General features: G+C 34.1%; 1 protein-coding gene across 6 annotated transcripts in view; it reads right to left on the reverse strand.

The window, feature by feature from the left end:
* ARB2A (ARB2 cotranscriptional regulator A) overlaps positions 1 to 19,425 on the reverse strand; it is a 428,932-nt gene that overhangs the window by 186,045 nt on the left and 223,462 nt on the right. For 5 of the 6 annotated variants that reach the window (XM_059418238.1, XM_059418239.1, XM_059418234.1 and 2 more), the window contains one exon: positions 7,379 to 7,498. The exons of the other annotated variant lie outside the window; for it this stretch is intronic. In XM_059418238.1, the coding sequence (XP_059274221.1) occupies positions 7,379 to 7,498 (120 nt within the window). The remainder of the gene's footprint in view (positions 1 to 7,378; positions 7,499 to 19,425) is intronic. 6 annotated transcript variants of the gene reach the window in all.

Consider the following 19,425-nt stretch of genomic DNA (forward strand, 5'->3'; position numbering starts at 1 on the left):
CATAATGAGATGCCAGTTCACCCCCACTGGAATAGCAGAAATAAAAAAGACAAACAACAACAACAACAGTGTCTCCAGTAGAGACACTGGAACTCTTCTACATTGCTGGTAGGATTGTAAATATGGGGAGTGATGGCTAATAGGTATTGAGTTTCTTTTGTGATGATGAAAATATTCTAAAATTAGATGGTGGTGATGGTTGTACAACTCTGTGAACTTACTAAAAACCACTGAATTGGACAGTTTAAAAGATGAATTCTATGGCATGTGAATTAGATCTCAAGAAAGCTTAAAAAAATCTTATTTATATCTCAATAAGAGAAAAAAAATCTAAAAAATCTTATTTATATCTCAATTATATCTCAATAATTAACCTCAAAAAAAATTTTAAAGTAAATAAAGGAAATAAGCAAAGGTAAGCTAATTATTAAAGAAAGAGTATATTAGGGCACCTGGGTGGCTCAGTGGGTTAAGCTGCTGCCTTCGGCTCAGGTCATGATCTCAGGGTCCTGGGATCGAGTCCCGCATCGGGCTCCCTGCTCGGCGGGGAGCCTGCTTCCCTCTTTCTCTCTCTGCCTGCCTCTCTGTCTACTGTGATCTCTCTCTGTCACATAAATAAATAAAATCTTTTACAAAAAAAAAAAAAGAAAGAAAGAGTATATTAAACTCATAAATGGGGATGAAATGTAAAGTTTCCTAGACTATTTGCATACATTGCTATATAAAATTATGAGGATATAGTTATAATTTACTTTAATAATTTTCTTCTTTGACTGAGAAGACTATACTTTGAAGAGGGATTCAGAGAGAAGCAATCTTCAGTCAGCAGAAGGGATGATGACACTGGTAGAAAGACAACTACGAGAGACTAACACCAGGAACAGAAAGGGTAGGTATTACTGTCTGATGTGAAAGAATTGATTAGGCAGAATTCCCAAATTAGTCAATATTCCACGGAAGGCACAAAGAATTATTAAGTTTAATTAGTAAAAAGGTTACTGTTAGTGCTCAAACTCTCTATACAGATCAATTGACCTTGCAGATATTTAAGCCTCCTCATGTTATTGGAGTATATATTGCTTCCAAACTTGGGGAGGGGTGGTAGAACAAGAGTCCAGATAACTTGGGCAAGATAAGATTCAGAGATAAAAAGACAAAAACAAAACTAATTAGTAAAACAAAACTTGTTTTCCTTTGTGAAACATAAAAATACTACAGAAAAATGGGGAGTTAAGTGAGAATACTTTGTGAAAAATCTAGTAAGGAGGGAAATTCTTTCACTTGGAAGGGGGAAATGGCAATGGCAAAAATGAAAATGAGCACCTCCTGTGGACATCTGGACTCATATTTAACTGATTAAATTCCTCAAAACCAGGAATTTTCTAATTTAATCTTCAAACTTTGTTGTGAGGTGGGTACTTTTAGATGAGGACACAAATCATCATAATTTTTAGGTATCAGAACTAGGATTCAAACCCAGGTCATCTTCTGAGTTTTGTGTTCTTCTACTACACTGGGCTTGGAGGGCAGGAATGGATGATAGTTGAGATGGGGCAACAGAAGTAAGGAAATCAGACTAGAATTCAAAGCTTCCACTGGGAAAAATATAGTTGGAAAGAAATGATCACATTATACAGAGGGTCTTACAGTTACAGAGAGGAGACAAAATTCAGCAGATAACTGGAGCCAATGTGATTCAGGAATAGCCTGGTAAAAGGGGTTTTTAAATAATATTATCTACGGTGTGCTATATAGTGTGAAATAAAGAGTAAAGAGAGTCAGTAGGAAACGGGTAGAAGAGTACAATGATATAGTTGTAAAATGATTAAATTAACAGTGGGCAGAGAGAAGAGAGGACATGATCAATATTTCAGAGGAAAATGACAAAGTGTTGGGTGGTTAGATATGGGACAAAAGGAATACAGTTAACATAAAAATGAAGAAATGGAGTCATTCCTTCAAACAGTGGTCCTCTTAATGCTTATTAAAAATCATTTGAGGGGTGCCTGGGTGGCTCAGTGGTTTAAGCCTCTGCCTTCGGCTCGGGTCGTGATCTCAGGGTCCTGGGATCAAGCCCCACATCGGGCTCTCTGCTCAGCGGGGAGCCTGCTTCCCCCTCTCTCTCTGCCTGCCTTCTGCCTACTTGTGATCTCTGTCTATCAAATAAATAAATAAATAAATAAAAATCTTTAAAAAAAATCATTTGAGTAAAAGTTAAAAAAAATCAAACTCCAATACACAGGTAACTCCTGTGAAGTTTACTAACAAATCTCATCTGTATGTATAACTCTCTCCTTTTCTTTTTTAAAACCCTGACTTGATATCTCATTTATTCATTTATTATTAACCACGCAGTATGTGCAAACACTTCCCCCAAATACCTATGTATCAGCATAATCATTGTTTATTATTATTTATCTGCTGTGCTTGGATTCCTTTTATATATTTCTTGATATTGTGTGTATGGGGAAGAATATACCATACCCTTTTTCTTCTCATTCAGCTTTCTGGATTCAATGTCACTAAGCCATGTAGAATCTCCTCCTTAACAACTAGAATGCGTGCTTACTCTCACTGCTTCTATGTGGGTAAAGCCCTTCACTGGATCTCACTCGGATTCTTGCAACTAACTCCTAAAACTAGTATTACCAACAATCAATCAAAAGATAGTTATCTATACTACTTGCAAGGCATGAAATAAAAGTGAATACGGGTGATAAAAATAACCTCTGATTCTTCTCTTTAGGAGCATACAAAATAGTTACATAAATTAAACCATCTTCCTATAAAATAACTCAAAAATTAAGAGAGCATCCCACACAAGTTGTATCCATCCCATACATTAGCATGCTGTTTGTATCATGTAGGCAACCAAATCAGAAATTCAAGTTCCATTTTAAATGGCAACTTATTTTTGTTCTACTACCAACATTTTAAAGTAGGTCTGTAAGAAGTCTTTTTGGCCTGAATTATTCTGGTACTACGATGGCTCGATTTTTCTTTGCCTTATCCCTTGCTTATTTTACCTCTCCGCAATTCTTGATTCCCAGTAGCTTTTCTCACTGATCACATTAGTAGCAATATCTAATTTACTTCGTTCTTTGTAGACAAAATGTAACTGATGCTTCTTTAAGGTTATAGTTAGCTGATGTCCCTGAAGGTAAACCCAAATACTTTTAGTCGCATTCTATTTTCTCTTCAGCGTAAATACAAATCATGCTTCAGGCGTTTTTTTTCTTTCTTTCCTTTTTTTTTTTTTTTAAAGACTGACCCAGAGTAGACTGAGCTTAAGTGTCCTCACACAGTAATGTCCAAAAACTAGTCCTCTATCAGCTGCTGAAGGTCAGCTTAGGTTGCCTGAAGGCTAGGGAGCCCAGCATGGAACAATGGCAGGGAAATAGCGTTCCCTTCATTCCTTAATTCACATGCAAGTGAGGTGCCAATCAAGTGCTGACAAGCATGGAAAAACCAAAATCAAAAGTGGGTAGAGATACACTTTCAAAAGGAGCAGTTTTCACACATTTTAAGTGATGTTTTTAGTGGTGGTTGTGAACATATCACTAATAATATGGAAAAGGAAATAAAAGCCAGAAGAAAAATGATAATTTTATATCAGCTAAGATGATTCAATAAACTAATGAAATACATTTACTGAAATTGTTTAATGTGTTTTATAAAAAAAAGCATCAATACTCTCACTTTGGCTAAAGAAAGAAATTTGAATGCAAATTGATTTACTGAACACTGCAAACATGGAAGGTAAGGTGAGCTGAGATTGGAAATGGGCACTGACAAGTGAAAGCTAACTTCTTTCCAAATATAAGAAAATTTTAAGGTTGCTTAATTTTGTCAAAGTATCAGCTAGAAAGACAAGAGCAAGGCACTTTGAAATGACCAACAATGTAAGCAATGGAATCACTTCATTAAAGTGGCTAGTGAAAGACATGATGAAAACCTTAAAAATGTATTGTTTTTAATGACAATTAATTTTAAAAAATGAGCTTAAATTTGACAACTGATATAATGCAAAACTAAGCTTCATTATTTGTAGACGATTTTCTGAATGAATTTGGTAAATGTGTTTTAGTTATGACTATTTATTCTTTCATATATGAGAATTTCTAAAAACAGAAATTTAAGACTTTGTAAATGAAGTTTTAATAACTGTAAGTTTTTATATTGAATCTATTTCAATATGCAGAAAGGATAACATTGGACAGATACATTACTTTTTAAAATTCATTATCAATTCATAAAAATAAATAGTTCTTTCCGTCTATTGTCTTTAATGACTGAATGCTGAAACTGCTACTAGAGCTGTCTTAACAGCTATTTTTTACAAGGATCACAGAAAGTTTAGAGCATTAAAAATTTGGGTTGTTACCATATGGTGATTATAAATGCAGTGAAAAGGATATTATTAATATCACTTTTCTCATTATTTTAGTAAACTGTATACTGTTTTTATGAGCTTAGGTCCAAGATTTACTACCATAAAATGAGCATTGGTTTTGAAAATAAACCTCTTATTATAAATACATTTTTCAGGAGAAACTCAACAATTTAAAATAGGATATAATCATAAATGTTCTCAGTTTTCAAAAACAACAATTAGAAAAATATGAAAGTCCCACAAATATTTTGTGCTCTAAATGTAAAAGTAATTTATTTTTAGATATCTATTAGCAGCACATTTAATATTAAACAATTATACAGAATTTTAATTTAATTAAATGGCAATATACATTTTATAATATGAGAATATGAGAGTGGTAGAAAAACAAACTCCATGCATTCAAACATGATACTACAAACTAAGACTGCCCCAAAAAGAAGGGGGATGGAAAGAGATAGCGACAGAGAGATAGCGAGATTTCAAGAGGGAGTACGTAGAGAGCTTTTAAGCAGGAATAAAATTTTATGATAATTCAAAAACAGTCAAACTTGACTGAAAGGATTTAATGCCTGATGGTACAATGTACTATTGTGACAAAATTCTAAAAGATAATTTAAGATGTCCACAATTCACTTTCTTGTAAAGTTAACATTAAAATTTTGAATCCATGTAAAACAATTTTAAGCATTATACTCATGTTAAAAAATCCTGAGAGAATAAATATTTGCCAACATTTTAAACACTGTTACTTTTCCCCAAAGAATATCAGGGAGAATAGGAAAGAACAGTATTCAACTTTCAGGAGAAAGCAAAGGTTTAAAACCATTTCAATGATTTTGTTGTTTCTTTAACTGTGCTATCTTTTAAAAATCCTTTTGAAATTAAAGAGAAACATAATGGCCTTAAACATATTATTAATCAAGCTTTGTCAAAAATTTATGTAAAACTCCTTAGTGGTTTTAGTTATTGTTATTTGCTTAGCGGAATCTGTATTAGGTCAGGAACCACTTTTTCTTCATTTGCCACCATGTGTACGCCCCTAATAACATACCCCCATTAAAGTTACTTCACAAAAAGTAGCAAGTATTATGAAGTTGAGATAATCGCCATTAATATTTTCAAACCTAAACAAGGTACATTACATTAAATAGACTTCTCAGTCCTGGTGTTGCCTGACAGATATGTGATGTGCCAGTGGTTATATTATATTCCTCCTCCCATGCATGCACCTCCTGCAGAGACAGCAGACTACAGAAGCTGACCCTTACTGAGACCATCTTGTCTCTCTGACAAAGCTCCTTTTTAACTTCTTACTTACTGGTTACTTCCTGTGATGGAGAAAAACTTTAGCTCAGCTTGTGATAATTTCACAGGCCCTGAGGACCCTGACCCTAATAGCCTCAAGGTCAGAAGTCAAGTCTTGTTCTGAAACATCTGTGTGCTTTATATTAAAGTGGAACAAAAGTAGAGAAATATCCACCAGTGTGTGACAAGAAGGACAGGCAAAATAGGACTGACATACTGGTCATCTGTTACTCTGTCATCTTAAGTTCATTTAAAAAACTATCCAATATTCACTTAAATTCCAAATCTGAGGCACAAAAGGCATTTATGAACTGTCTTAGAGTAAAAAAAAAAGGGGGTGGGGGTGGGGGAATTTATGTTTTATAGTAATCTGGAATATGGGTAGTCCTGCAGGCTTTCAGACACATTTTAAGTTACTCTACAAAGCCAATGAAATTTCAAGTTTTAAGTAATTTATGGCTTACAAAGAAAATGTAAGGTACATATATATGTTATGTGTGTGTGTATAGATCTATATTTGTAGGGGTTAAAAGAACTGAAAGACAACATTCACAACTAGTCTGTTAAAGAGCTATCTTAAAATATCTATTATATATTAAAATAAATAAATGCAGCAGAATTAAAAGTACTTGAGACTAATTTCTAAAAAAGTGAAATCCATTTAATAGAAGATTTACTTATTTATCGATCTTAAGAGTACATAAGCATTTGTGAAGTTAGGTCAGCTAAGATATTCTCAGGTGTCATGACCAGTTTTATATCTAAATCATGTGGGTGAGCAAGAAGGTATGGGGAGGTTGAAAAGGCCATGAAAATATATTTAATTTCCACAGCAAAGAGAAATGCACACCAAAGTTTTCAAACAGAAGTTAGACAACAACGCTGGTCCTGTTTTTAATGTCCATGTTATTTGGATTTAAAATTGCCAAATGCACTTTTATCAAATTTGTCACTTTATTATAGCACTGTTACTTCCCTGTAACAGAAGGTTTATGGACATGGAGGCATAAATTTTTCATCAGTGCATTTTTTGTATTGATTAAATCCCATTAGCCACTCATACTGGCAAAAGGTGTGGCACCTGTAACATTGCATATGATACAGACAAAATTGTTAAATCTTTATAATTTTTTCTATAATGTACACAACCTTCACTCCAAGAATCAGGTTACTTTGAAATGCAAAGATTTTTACGCCGAACAATGAACTCCACTTAGCAGATTAATGGAAACCTTCTAATGGTTTAAATACAAATTATATGAACTCTGATCAAGTATCAAGTACTGACTTGTGGAGATAAAAGTTAAACAAAAGAGTCTCCAATATTCAAAAGGTTTCTTGAAATTTTAAACAGTTTACAAATAACACATGCTTCAATAGTTGTACATATAACACAGGAAACATAAGTATCATCAAATCTATGAAAATGCTCTACACTATAGAAATTAAGAAGTAATATGCGAATAAGGAATAGGCAAAAAGCTTTCTGGTTAGCACTGAAAAGCTCTGTCACAATAAAAGAAATAAATACACTCTTCTAAATATTACTGTTTACTCACAATATTTTGTTTTTACCTTTCTTAAAGTAATTTAAGTAATGATATCAATTAAAAGTGAGTGGGGAGGACAAGCCTGTAAAGAGTTTGGGAATTAAAACAGAGTTACATGTGCACTCACCAGTTCAACGAAAGCAAGTCCTCCATAGCTGTGAGCAACAAAAAACACATTCTCAGCTGCAGACTGAGCTATGAAATGGTCCCACACATAGACTGCATGTTCTTCAGGAGAACCATTTTCCTAGAGAGAAAACAGCTATCATGTATTATGCACTGTGTCTAATTATTATCATAGTAATCAAAAATTAAATTATATGCTTGCTTACATAGCCTAAAAATAAAATGGTTATAGATCATTGAAAATAATATCAATATAAAAGAACTACTACTGAAAATTCAAATAAGAGAATAAATTAAAATATTCAAGTATTAGTAAATAACTGCTAAGCTTAATTGCTACCATGATCTTCAGAAACAAAATATTCAAAATAAACATATTTTGAGGGGAAATTACATTCTGGTATATCTAAGATATTAAAATATATATGTATATACTTGGGAATTGCAAAGCAGTAAGTTATAGTGGTCTTATGATAGAAGGTTTAACACTAAAAAATTCAGCTACATTTCTACATGTGTATCTGAAAATACTTCTATTATAAGAAATATACATCTAAGTTATTTGATTTATAAAATTTTAAGTATCTTTATAAGCTAAAAGTAAGCAGAAAATTACTAACAAATATTTTAAGTATCTCTGTAAGCTGAATATAAGCAGAAAATGACTAACAAATATTCTCTATTTAAATTATTTAAAAATAGACATTTTTGTAAAAGTATTTTCCATACACATTTTATTTGTAGAACTGGGAAAAATCTAAACATATAAACCTGGGGCTTCCATATTTCCCCTAGCTTGCTAAACCCTAATAAATGTATGCCTCTTGCTTTAATTCTAACAATTCTATAATAATTTCTTTTTTGTTATATTTATTTCATTAGTTGATACATGTTGTGGTTAAAGCTAAAACCTGGATAATGTGTGTGTGGGGGGGAAGCCCCAAAGAACAAACTGATAAGATCATGAAAACATTTTGTATGAATATATCTTTGAAGCTTTAACACCAAAGACTAACTCCCTAAAAATGTTATGGTATTAGACAACGAAGACAAGTTATTCACATTTTCCATCTTCAAAATTGTATAATATCCTATTAAGGACCAAAACATGACTTCCCTTGCCACCTAGAAGCTATTGTTCCCTCATGTCTAGTTCCATCCCAAATTTTTCTTCAATGCTCCAAACCCATATATCCAAGCGCTTGATAGTCATTTACTTGTTGATGTCCCACAGATATTTCAACCTCAACCAGTTCAACACTGCACTAGAAATTTCCTCTACAAACCTAAGTCACCACCTTTGCTCCCCACTTCCAGGCAATATCTGGGCATTTTTATTGTTCTCTTACTCCAATTCTACATATAATCAATCATTAAAATCTCACTGATTTTGTCCCCAGCTGTATCCTAAATCCGACCACTTCTCTCTGTTCTCATTCCCTCTGGCTTAGCTCAAACCATTATCATTTCACAAGTGAAGGACTACAATGGTTCCCAGCCCATTTTTACTGCCTTTAGGATTGCCTATGTAAATGTTCTAATTCTGTAGCAGGAATGAACTTCTAAAATGCAAATATGAACATGCTGCCAAGTTACTCACTTCTTATTAGATGCTTCAAAGCGGAATCATTGCCCTCAAGATCGAGTTCAAACTTAATATGACATTTAAGACCTTTCATAATCTGGCTTTTACCTTTGACTGCATCTCTTACCACTGCTCTGCAATATCAGGTGATCCAAAAGGCACCCTTTTCCCCCAGCAGGAGATCACAGAGAACACTCTCTGTGTTCTAACTGCAGGGAACAACTTCCAGTAACCTAATTGTGCAAAACTTTCTTTTCTCTGTGCTATTTCCTTTGTTTAGAAAGCGAGTCCTGTGCTCTGCCCTCACTTCACCCTGCATAATTTCTACTTCTTTTTCAAACTCAAACAAGACATCAACTTTTATCAAAAGTCTTTCCTATCACCCTCAAGACTGGGTAATGTCCTACAATGTCTTGTGCATGCTCCCATTATAATGAATAATTTGTATTGTAATTGCTTGTTAGATTATCAAAGTCTTGAGGCCAAGAGCTCTGCCTTGTTCACTAAATCATTAAATTAGTATAATAAATAAATGATGAAAATACAACATTTATCTTCAGGATGATTGCTTACAACCTTGTAGTCATATACTAAAATACAAATACTTTAAAGAAACCTATTAATAACATACATATGAAATTATCCACAGTTAAAGTATATAAAATAAATAAAAGAAGGATAATTGGAAAGAAATCCATGTAGGGTATTTTTGGCTTTAATAATTTAGCTTCCATTAGTTTAAAAAGTAGGAAATGGTTATCATAAAAATCAGCATAGTGGTTAACTTTAAGGACAAGAGACAGAGTTGTGAACAGGAAAAAGACTTCTACTGGCTGGCAATGTTGCATTTCTTGACCGGAGTAGCAGTTACACAGATGTATTCCTTAAAGTTACAGTCAAACCAACTAATACAAACTTAGCACTTTTCTGTACATGTATGTAGAGAGACCACAGAATTTACTATACAAACTTTTAAGAGTGAAGAAAGATACTATTAGTTATTGTATGAGAAGAACAAGTCTAAACTGGGATTACCCAGAGAAAATGCACACATCTGGTCACCCTAATTGTATCTTACAAAGAAAGAAATGTAAAAACAAAACAGGAAGCAGATAACAAAAGTTCCACCTGCTGACAGTAGGCAGAACTAACTAGCTTGCTTACATAACTTAATGTATCTAAACATCTTTCTTTATATGGAGAGAATAAAAACATGAAGGAGATTACTCTGTTCCCATTAGGCTTTGTGCTAGTAATAAAGATGTAAGGATGATGAAAAGTAAGCCATGATTCTGGCCTTTAATGTGTTTGTAATTTTATAAGAATGTTAACACTTAAAGTTATAAGGCAGACTGTCTTGTCATCCAGTCCAATGGACCTATAATAAATCCATACTATCTGCCCTCAGTGAGGTCCTCCCTGCTTTCCTTTCAAGGAAGAAACAATTCTTCCTTGACACCATTGAGACCCAATCTGTCCCATCCTTTCTATTCCCAGATCACTTTGGGTCCTCCTACAAGATGTCTAACTACTCTCATTTCTAGTAGATTTTTCCCTTTACTGTGTTGCCAGATCTATCTTTTGGAAGCCTGGCCCCGATCAACCACACTCCAGCCCTAAAAGCCATTTACTGAACTGGTCCCCAATGTGTACAAAATAACTGGAACTCTTAGCCAACATCCCCTCTAAATCTACCTTTCAAGCCTTCCTTCTCACTATTTCCAGGAAGCTTATTCATACTCCAGGAAGATCTGGGTTACACATTAATATAGATGGTTACCAACTTACAATGGTTTGACTTAATGATTTTTTTTTGACTTTACAATGGTACGATAAAATATGTATTCAGTAAAAACTATACTCCAAATTTTGAACTTCTATCTTTTTCTCAGCTAGCAATCTGTAGTACAAGACTCTGTCATGATGCTGGGTAGCGGTAGTGAGCCACAGCTCTGTTGGCCACACAATCACTAGGGTAAATAACCAATACACTCAACAACCATTCTGTATCTACACAACCTTCCTGTTTTTCACTTTCAGTACAGTATTCGAAAAATTACACTTTACTATAAAATATAAAACATATACATACGTTTATAAAATTATAAAAAAGCTTTGTATTATATGATTTTGCCCAACTCTAAGTTAACGTATCCTGACCATGTTTAAAGTGAACAAGGCTAAGCTATGATGTTCCGTAGGTTAGGTGCATTAAATGCATTTTTGATTTACGACATTTTCAACTTACAGTAGGGCTTACTGAGATATAAATCAACTGTATGTCACAGAAGAGCTTAGTCTGAAAACCCTAGACAAATTTCTACCATGAAATTCAGTCTGGGATCTCATGGTGCAGCTCAGATTAGGCAAAACTTAAAAACAGAGAACACATCCAAGGTAGTAAGCAGTTCAGTAATTCATAAATGAAGTGATAAAGACTATAAATACTACTCAGGGTGACAGCAGAGTGAATGGAAAAGAAGGGACAGAATGAGTCATTATAAAGGAAGAATCAGCAAAACTTTGTGACTCATAGGATATGAGGGAAATTGCCAATGAGGCCAAAGGACCCATCTGTGAGTAACGGAGAGCTAAGAACCAACAGTTCTTTCCACCATTCACAAATAAGACTACTGTTTTCAGAGATTAGTATCATAGCTGAGTCTTTCCCTCAACATCTATGGAGTGAATACCTGTTAAGAGTGGCCTGTCAGCAGTGAGAAAAAGAAAGCTCAAGTATCCATGTGCCCCAAGTACTTAAAAATTTTCAGCCTGGTTTTAAGGTTATCATATTACTCTCTAGCTTTAGATTTTAAAACCAACTGTTCTAAGAACTGAGATGCAACAAAAAAAAAAAAAAATGCCTACAATACCCAGTTAAGAGGGACCATCTATGGTCACGACTAAATAATTACACAAGACTATTCTGAACCACACCTGCCATTTATCAACCCCTAAAATATATAGGGAAGCGCCATTCCTTTTTAGTCAGAGCTTTGTAGCAGCTCCTGTAGCAGACCAGACAGCCTTCCAAGAGTTACTGTCTTTGGACCATGGAATATTAATTTGGTAGGGAGTCAGACTCACCTTAGGCAGATGCAAGAGTTATCCTGCCTTAGAAGTCTTATATCACACAGAAACTAATAACCTCTTCCAAGCATAGGGTTCCAGGATCCCTCCCTGTAAGGGACATGCCCAATTACAAGAGTTATTAGCCTCAGGGAAGATCAAAGCTTTGGCATTTATAATCCATTATAATTTCCTCTAATTCAGAAGCACTTTATCAATCAGGGGTCATTTTCTACCATAGGCAATGTTCCCTACCAACTGTGCACTTACTGTAGATGCTACAGTATGCTTCCAAGAATCCCCTTAGTTATACAGTACTCATTTCTGGAGTTGTTGCAAGTGTTAGCAGCTGATAGCTTTAGATGAGGCATACTCTAGGAACTGTTCTCAGCCAAAGAAAGTTATCTAGCTTGAAGTTACAATCCCATCTCTGGGGCAACTTACACCCCATGATGGGTCAAAATGACATGGATCTTATGAAAGGCTCTAGCTCTTGCCTCAAAAGCCATCTCAGATCCAGAGATTCACATGGAGTTAGATGAGGCCTTTGTTGCTACTGTACTGCAATTCAACCTCTTCTGCCAAATTCTATTTTTTAAACTCCCCTACAGGTGCTGATTCCAAGAGAACTCCCCAACAAACTTCCTGCATGCACCTTCAGAATCTATTTCCTGGGAAAACCAATTTAAGATACCACCTTACCAGGCTTCCAGGGATACAGAGCTAGAAAGTTAACTAAAGATCAAATTCTCATGTAGAAGGGGAGAAGATTTTGCTAACTTTTGACCCACAATATCTTATAAGAAATATAGAGAAAAATATACATCTATTTATATATATTATTGGCCTGCTTATGTTTAAAATTACTGAAAAATATTGTTGGCTCAAGTTTACCTGTCACTTCTACTATTAGCCAGTTAGCTTAAACTGAATCCCGTACAATTTCCCTGGTTCTTCTCTATCCTGCTATTTCTTTAATCTGCCATGTCACTTCTTCCTTCCTTCTAGAATATAAGCAATTAGACGGTAGATTCTCATTTGGATAAAAAGTGTAATATTACACTGTATATTAACCAACTTGAATTTAAATAAAAACTTAAAGAAAGATATTATTTAAAAAAAAACAGGTGATAAAGGAGATAAATCTTGGCTATAAAAGAGTTGCCTTTCAAATGTGACTACTTCCCAAAGCTTTCACAAAATTATAGCTTTCTACAATTCGCTTTTTAAGAGAGCCAGATCCCACCATTTTAAGATAAAAGAAATTCTGCCAAATATTTGCTGCCCCCTACAACAGTTAAGTACAATAGTGGTAGCACAGGAAGTAATAAATTTAGAGTGGTTTTTACCATATAGTTCTTACATACTGTATTACTAAAATCCAACTTTTATGAATGAGACGACAGTGTTCTTAGGTAAATTTGTGTCATTTCCAACCTGCAGCCCATACTATGTCCACAGCCATTACACATTTACAAACCATAATCCAGAGACTGTGTATTACTAGCACTGTTTTTGGAAACCAAACACATTTCACTAAGAAAGACTTCCTGATATGCTTCAATTACAGAAATGTAAGCATACTAAATCTTCTCCATAGGTTTTCCATGAATTTCACACCAGAGGTCATTTTGTATTGATTAACTTCAAGTTGGATGAATTTAGAATATATAAACACACAAAGCACATGAAAAGAAAAGCAGCTAATCTGTTAATTAGAGTTTGCTGGTGGCAGAATGCATAGGATATTTACACTGTGGAACTGGGCTGTACTCAGAGTACAGGTTGGATTTCCTTATGTACTCTTGCCATCATTAATTGTTAAAAGCCAAACAAAAGTGATGCACTAACCAAAGCCTTATCACGTATGCCAGATTCTACTACCTAGGCATTGCAAGGTCTGCATTTATGATGGACTACCTGAGCTGATAACACATGGAATTATCTAAACAACATTTGCATATTTGTGTAATTATTTTCTAAGGTTAATTAGCTCCTGTAAAGCATTTCGCCCTTTGAGACTGCTTACAGTGACAGGTTCACATATTTTCTGAACCATTGCCAAATTTGACAGATTTTTTTTCTTCAGCTAACCTGTTGCTACAAAGTTATAAAATGAATGCTCCTAAAATATATACTTTAAACTCATAACAGATATTAGAAAAAGTAAAATGAAAGCTTAATGAATTTGAAAGTTTGTTCATTGATTTGTTTATTTTTTGAAGATTTTATTTATTTGACAGAGAAAGACACAGTGAGAGAGGGAACACAAGAAGGGGAATGGGAGAGGGTGAAGCAGGCTTCCCACTGAGCAAGGAGCCTGACATGGGTTAATCCTAGGACCCTGGGATCGTGACCTGAGCCAAAGGTAGATGCTTAACAAGTGAGCCACCCATGTGCCCCAAATTTGAAAGTTTTTTAAGTGTCCAATTTTAAAGTCAAAATGTCAAGATTTTTTTTTTTAATTTCATATAAACCCTTCTGTGATTATGTTGGTAAGCATATCTACTAAGAAAATTATGAATACTAAAATCTAGCATTCTGGGTGTTAAACTAGCACATAACCTATGTTACTACTTTTAGTTGAGTCATGGACGTCACACATACATACACTCCCACCACCACCCACAATCCTCAGCTCTTTCACTGATTTGCTACTTACACTGAAAACATCAACCAGAGGAAGAACACTTATAGAAAATCTAAACTTTTTTTTACAGCAAAATTTACAAATCAAAGGGTGTTCTTTTACAAAGCTAAGACTTTCATTAGGTAAAATGTAATCTCACCAAAATCTAAATGGAGGCAGAAAACTCACATCAAATGGATTTCTGAGGATGCAAAAATGTACATTACCATCTTTTACCCAACTAACCCACAGGTACAAGATGAAAGAAAATTTGTATTTTTAAAAACTGGCCAATTTGGTACCTTCTAGAAGAAATGAAACACAAACACCATCTGAGACTAGAAAGATACACACAAGGAAATTATATGCTTTAGCTTGAGCTTTTAGATGATTCTGCTAACTCCTCTGTACATAAACTATAAATTGTACATTAGTACAGAACATTTATAAGAATAGCTATGTATAAAATATATTTTATGTTACATGAGTTATATTTTAATTTCAATCCATTTAAGTAATTAGGACTAAAAATTTATCTTCATTTGGCATATTTTAAATGTGTGATCTTTAAAAAATAGTGTATGCATTTATGTTTAACAGTGATTAAAGGACTAGGGGTATACACGAATGCATAAAAACAAATGCTATAGCATACATATAATAAAAACATCTTCAAAAATAGAACACCATTATTTTGTTTCTAAATACTAAATTGATCCATATGAAGCACCACTATTAGAGGTATTCTTAACCTTAAAAAGTGGCAATTTCATAAGATTCAAACTTAAACATAATGAAAACAGATAAAAGAATCTATAAGCTAGAGCATCTTACAGCTATCAACTTTTGCCTTGACACTTTTGGTGTCAAGATATTACTGACAGCTATCAATCTTAAAAGGCAGATTCAAGACTATGTTACTTGTCAATATGGCTACATTAATAAATTATAAATGGCTATGAACAGAATGAAGATAATTGACAAAAGATCAGTATTCAGAACTGTATAAAACATATTTGAATTTCACATATCTCAAGCTTAACATGTCCAAAATTAAAATCTAAATTGGTTTCTTGACTCCTCATCACCTGTTTTCTTTCAGTCTTTCTCATCTTGCTAAGTGGTACCTCCACCCACCCAGTTGTTCAAGCCAAAACTCTGGAAGTCATTCTTGATGTTTTTCCCTTCTCCTATCTCTCATATTTATCCAATTCAATCTATCCTCCAAAATGTTTCTAGAATTTATAAACTTCTCCTAATTTCCATTCTTACTATCTCAGCACCAAGTTATCACCATATTTTGCACAGGACAAAACCACTTAAACTGGCTATATCCTCTCCCTCATTTAATGTTTATAATGATATTATGAATAGATACTCCAAATATCCAAGTTTCCAGAGAGTAATTAATTTGCCCAATGTCATACAACTTGACAGATTGCCAGTTAACCTGTCTGGTTCTAGCATCTGAACTCTTATGCTATATTATCTTACCACCTATCCTTTTAAATCGTACTGGGCTGACATTAACCTTACTTTGTTGTTTTTTAAAATCTGGTTCAATATGAAGCTTAAACAATAATTACCTAACAAGAAGTTAGTAAAAAATAGATAAGCAAACAATTACGGTCCATTATTTATGGAAATGGTGCCAAATGCTTTGTGACTGGGCCATAATTGCCATAAAATAGGGGTAACCTGAAATGGGAGGCAGCCAGAGCTGGTAGGATACTTAGATTCCAAAACTATGCTATTAATGATTCTACTCACTCTAACAAATTTAGGCTTTCTTCTTTTAGTGCAACCTATAGTACAATCACAGTAATGCTTCCACGACCTCTATTAAGGCAGGCGCAGATCTAAATACTTTATAAATGGTAACTCATTTAATCCAGACAACAATCCTATGAAATAGGTACTGTTATTATCCCCATAATTAGATGAACAGGCAAAGAACAATTAAGAAACTAACTCAAGAAAACTGCTAGTATATGGCAGAGCCAGAGTTCAAACCTACGTAGTCTGATGCCCATATATGTAATATTAGTCACTGTGTACTGTATTGCTGAAGTGCATTTAATATCCTTTCTTCTATGTAAGCATAACCAAAATCACCGCTTTGCAGCAATGAACCAAATGGCCAAGGGCTTTTAAGAAAAAGGGACAAGAGTGTTGCTTATATAGATAACACATACAGGTTCATATGAAAAAAGAAATGAAAAAGCTTGTTTTCTGAAAGTTAAGCATATTCTTCTTTTTTTTGAATAGCTTCTGCCATCTTATGAGAGAGAAACTGAGCTTAAGAACTATTCTTAATTTTCTGCCATCTATTCATCTACAACAAAGAAAAAGGCTAAGTGAAAGAAGCTAGACAAAAAAGACTACATATTATATGAATCGACTGATAGGAAATTCTAGAAAAGCCAAAACTACAGTGTTAAAATGTACCTTAACAGTTGGCAGTGTCAAAAGCTGAAAAGAGGAAACTGACTGCCAAAAGACACAAAAGAAAGGTTTTTGGGATTATGGAAATTATTTTCTACCATGATGGTAGTGATAGTTACCCAATGACATACATTTATCAATCACATCTAACTGTATATTTAAAATTGGTACAATTTACAGTATCTAAATTATATCTAGTAAAGCTGGCCAAAAAAAAAAAAAAAAAAGGGTAAATCTTTTTTCCTAAACAGAGTTCATGAAACCTATTGTAAATAAAGTTTTATTATAACACAGCCATGTCCACTTGTTTATGTATGATCTATGGCTGCTTTTGCCTTACAACAGTGGAGTTCAGGAGTTGTGACAAAGTCCACATAGCCTGAAAGTTTAAATTAGTTAAACTCACAAGGTTTTAAAGAAAGTTTGTCAACCCTTGCTCTAAATACTTATGATCTCAGTTCCAGCTTAGAACAGCAAATTAAACATCAATAACTGTCAGCACTCTCTCTCTAAACCCACAAAAACTATAGTAAAAGTTTCTTTTTTTTTTCTTCTTACAAAGACATAATTCCACAAGGCCTAGGAGGAAAAGGCAGGGGAGAAAACACTATGGCATTTTGGAAGATAGAGAGCAGACCGAAGAATGGTAACCAATTCAGCAGATCTATGAAAGTCAAATCCCAAACTGGCCATGAGGGAAGCTGAGTATCAATTCCTTTTATGCTGCAAAATTCTCCAAAGCACAGGGATAGGATTCTAGGAATCTCAGGACTGAAGGAAAGTAGGATATATGTGTTCAAATGAGGTTTCCTGAAAGTAGTTGTTTTCCCATCTTCCATTCCACACACTTTAGTAAATCTCTTTATACATTCTGAACAAGAGAGATTTTGAAATGGGTTTATCATTAACATATGCAAACTGAATGTAGAATGCGGTGATGTGCTTTCTTTCTCTTCCCCCAACCTTCATCCCTTTAGACCTCCAGACTGTATGCAGTCAGATTCCCAGTCTTTAGGCAGAAGACCAAGGGACTCTTTGAGAAATCAAACCAGGCTGACTACACTAAAAGTTTTAAAGACAAAAATGAAGAGAAAGGCAAATACATGATCTCACTTACATGTGAAATCTAAAATAAGTGATCTCACTTACATGTGAAATCTAAAATAACAACAAACCCTCCCAAAATTCAACTCATAGAAAAAGAGAATTAACTGATGGTTGCCAGGGGTTGGGGTTGGGGGGAAATGTGTGAAGGTGGTCAGAGGGTACAGACTTCCAGTTATAAAATGAGTAAGTTCTGGGCATGTAATAAACAGTATGATCACGACAGTTAACAATACTATATAGTATGTTTGAAATTGCTAAAAGGGTAGGTTTAAAAGTTTTCCCCATCAAAAACAAACAAACAAACAAACAAAAGGTGTAACTAAGTGAGCTGATGAATGTGCTAACTTTATTGTGGTTATCACTTTGCAATGTATACATACATAAAATCACTATGTTGCATACCTTTAACTTAGACAATTGTTATATTTTAATTACATCTCAATAAAGCTAGAAAACATTCCAGCACACCCAGAGAGAGAGAAAGAGAGAGAGAGAGAGAGACAAATTGGTGGGGGGGGGGCATGTTGGAAAAATTCTCAGCAACCAGACTATTCAGACTGCCTACAGTGAAGCTTGAATGTCATAAGCCCCATCCATATGCTTACAGTTTTCAATTAGCTTTTTAATGCCCACTAATAAACAAGAACAGCCTGCCAAACAGCATTAGACATATGAAGAAAGTCTACAATACAAAATATTCAGACCAGAATAAATAGAAAAAACCAATTTGTAAGAAACTGAAACTTCGATGAAAGAAGAAAATTTCAGAAACACTACCATTATCTTTAGAGAGATCAGAGAAGACAGTACATGCATAAAACAAGTGTATTATTAAAGAGAAATATTCAAAGAATAAAGAGTTTTTACAAATTAGAAGCAAAACACAGGAAAAACCTGATAGAGGAATTAGGTGATTAATTAAAGAAATCTCCTAGAAGCAAAAGATATAAAAAAGAAAAGTAGTAAGTCCAATGATAAAGTGTAAGAGATTAATTGTCCAAAACAGTTCTAAAAAGAAAAAGATAAAACACAAGGGAAGAAATCAACAACAAAATATTTAAGAACATTTCCCAGAACACTAGCTGCTAGAATGAAAAGGCTGACAAAGTACTCAGTACTTTGGATGAATGGAGATCTATATAAAGGTATGTCACTGTGAAATTTAGAATCCAAGAATAAAGAGAAGATTCTGTAAGTGTTAAAAAAGAAAAAT

This window comes from Mustela nigripes, chromosome 12 (genome assembly GCF_022355385.1).
Source record: "Mustela nigripes isolate SB6536 chromosome 12, MUSNIG.SB6536, whole genome shotgun sequence".
Classification (NCBI taxonomy): domain Eukaryota; kingdom Metazoa; phylum Chordata; class Mammalia; order Carnivora; family Mustelidae; genus Mustela; species Mustela nigripes.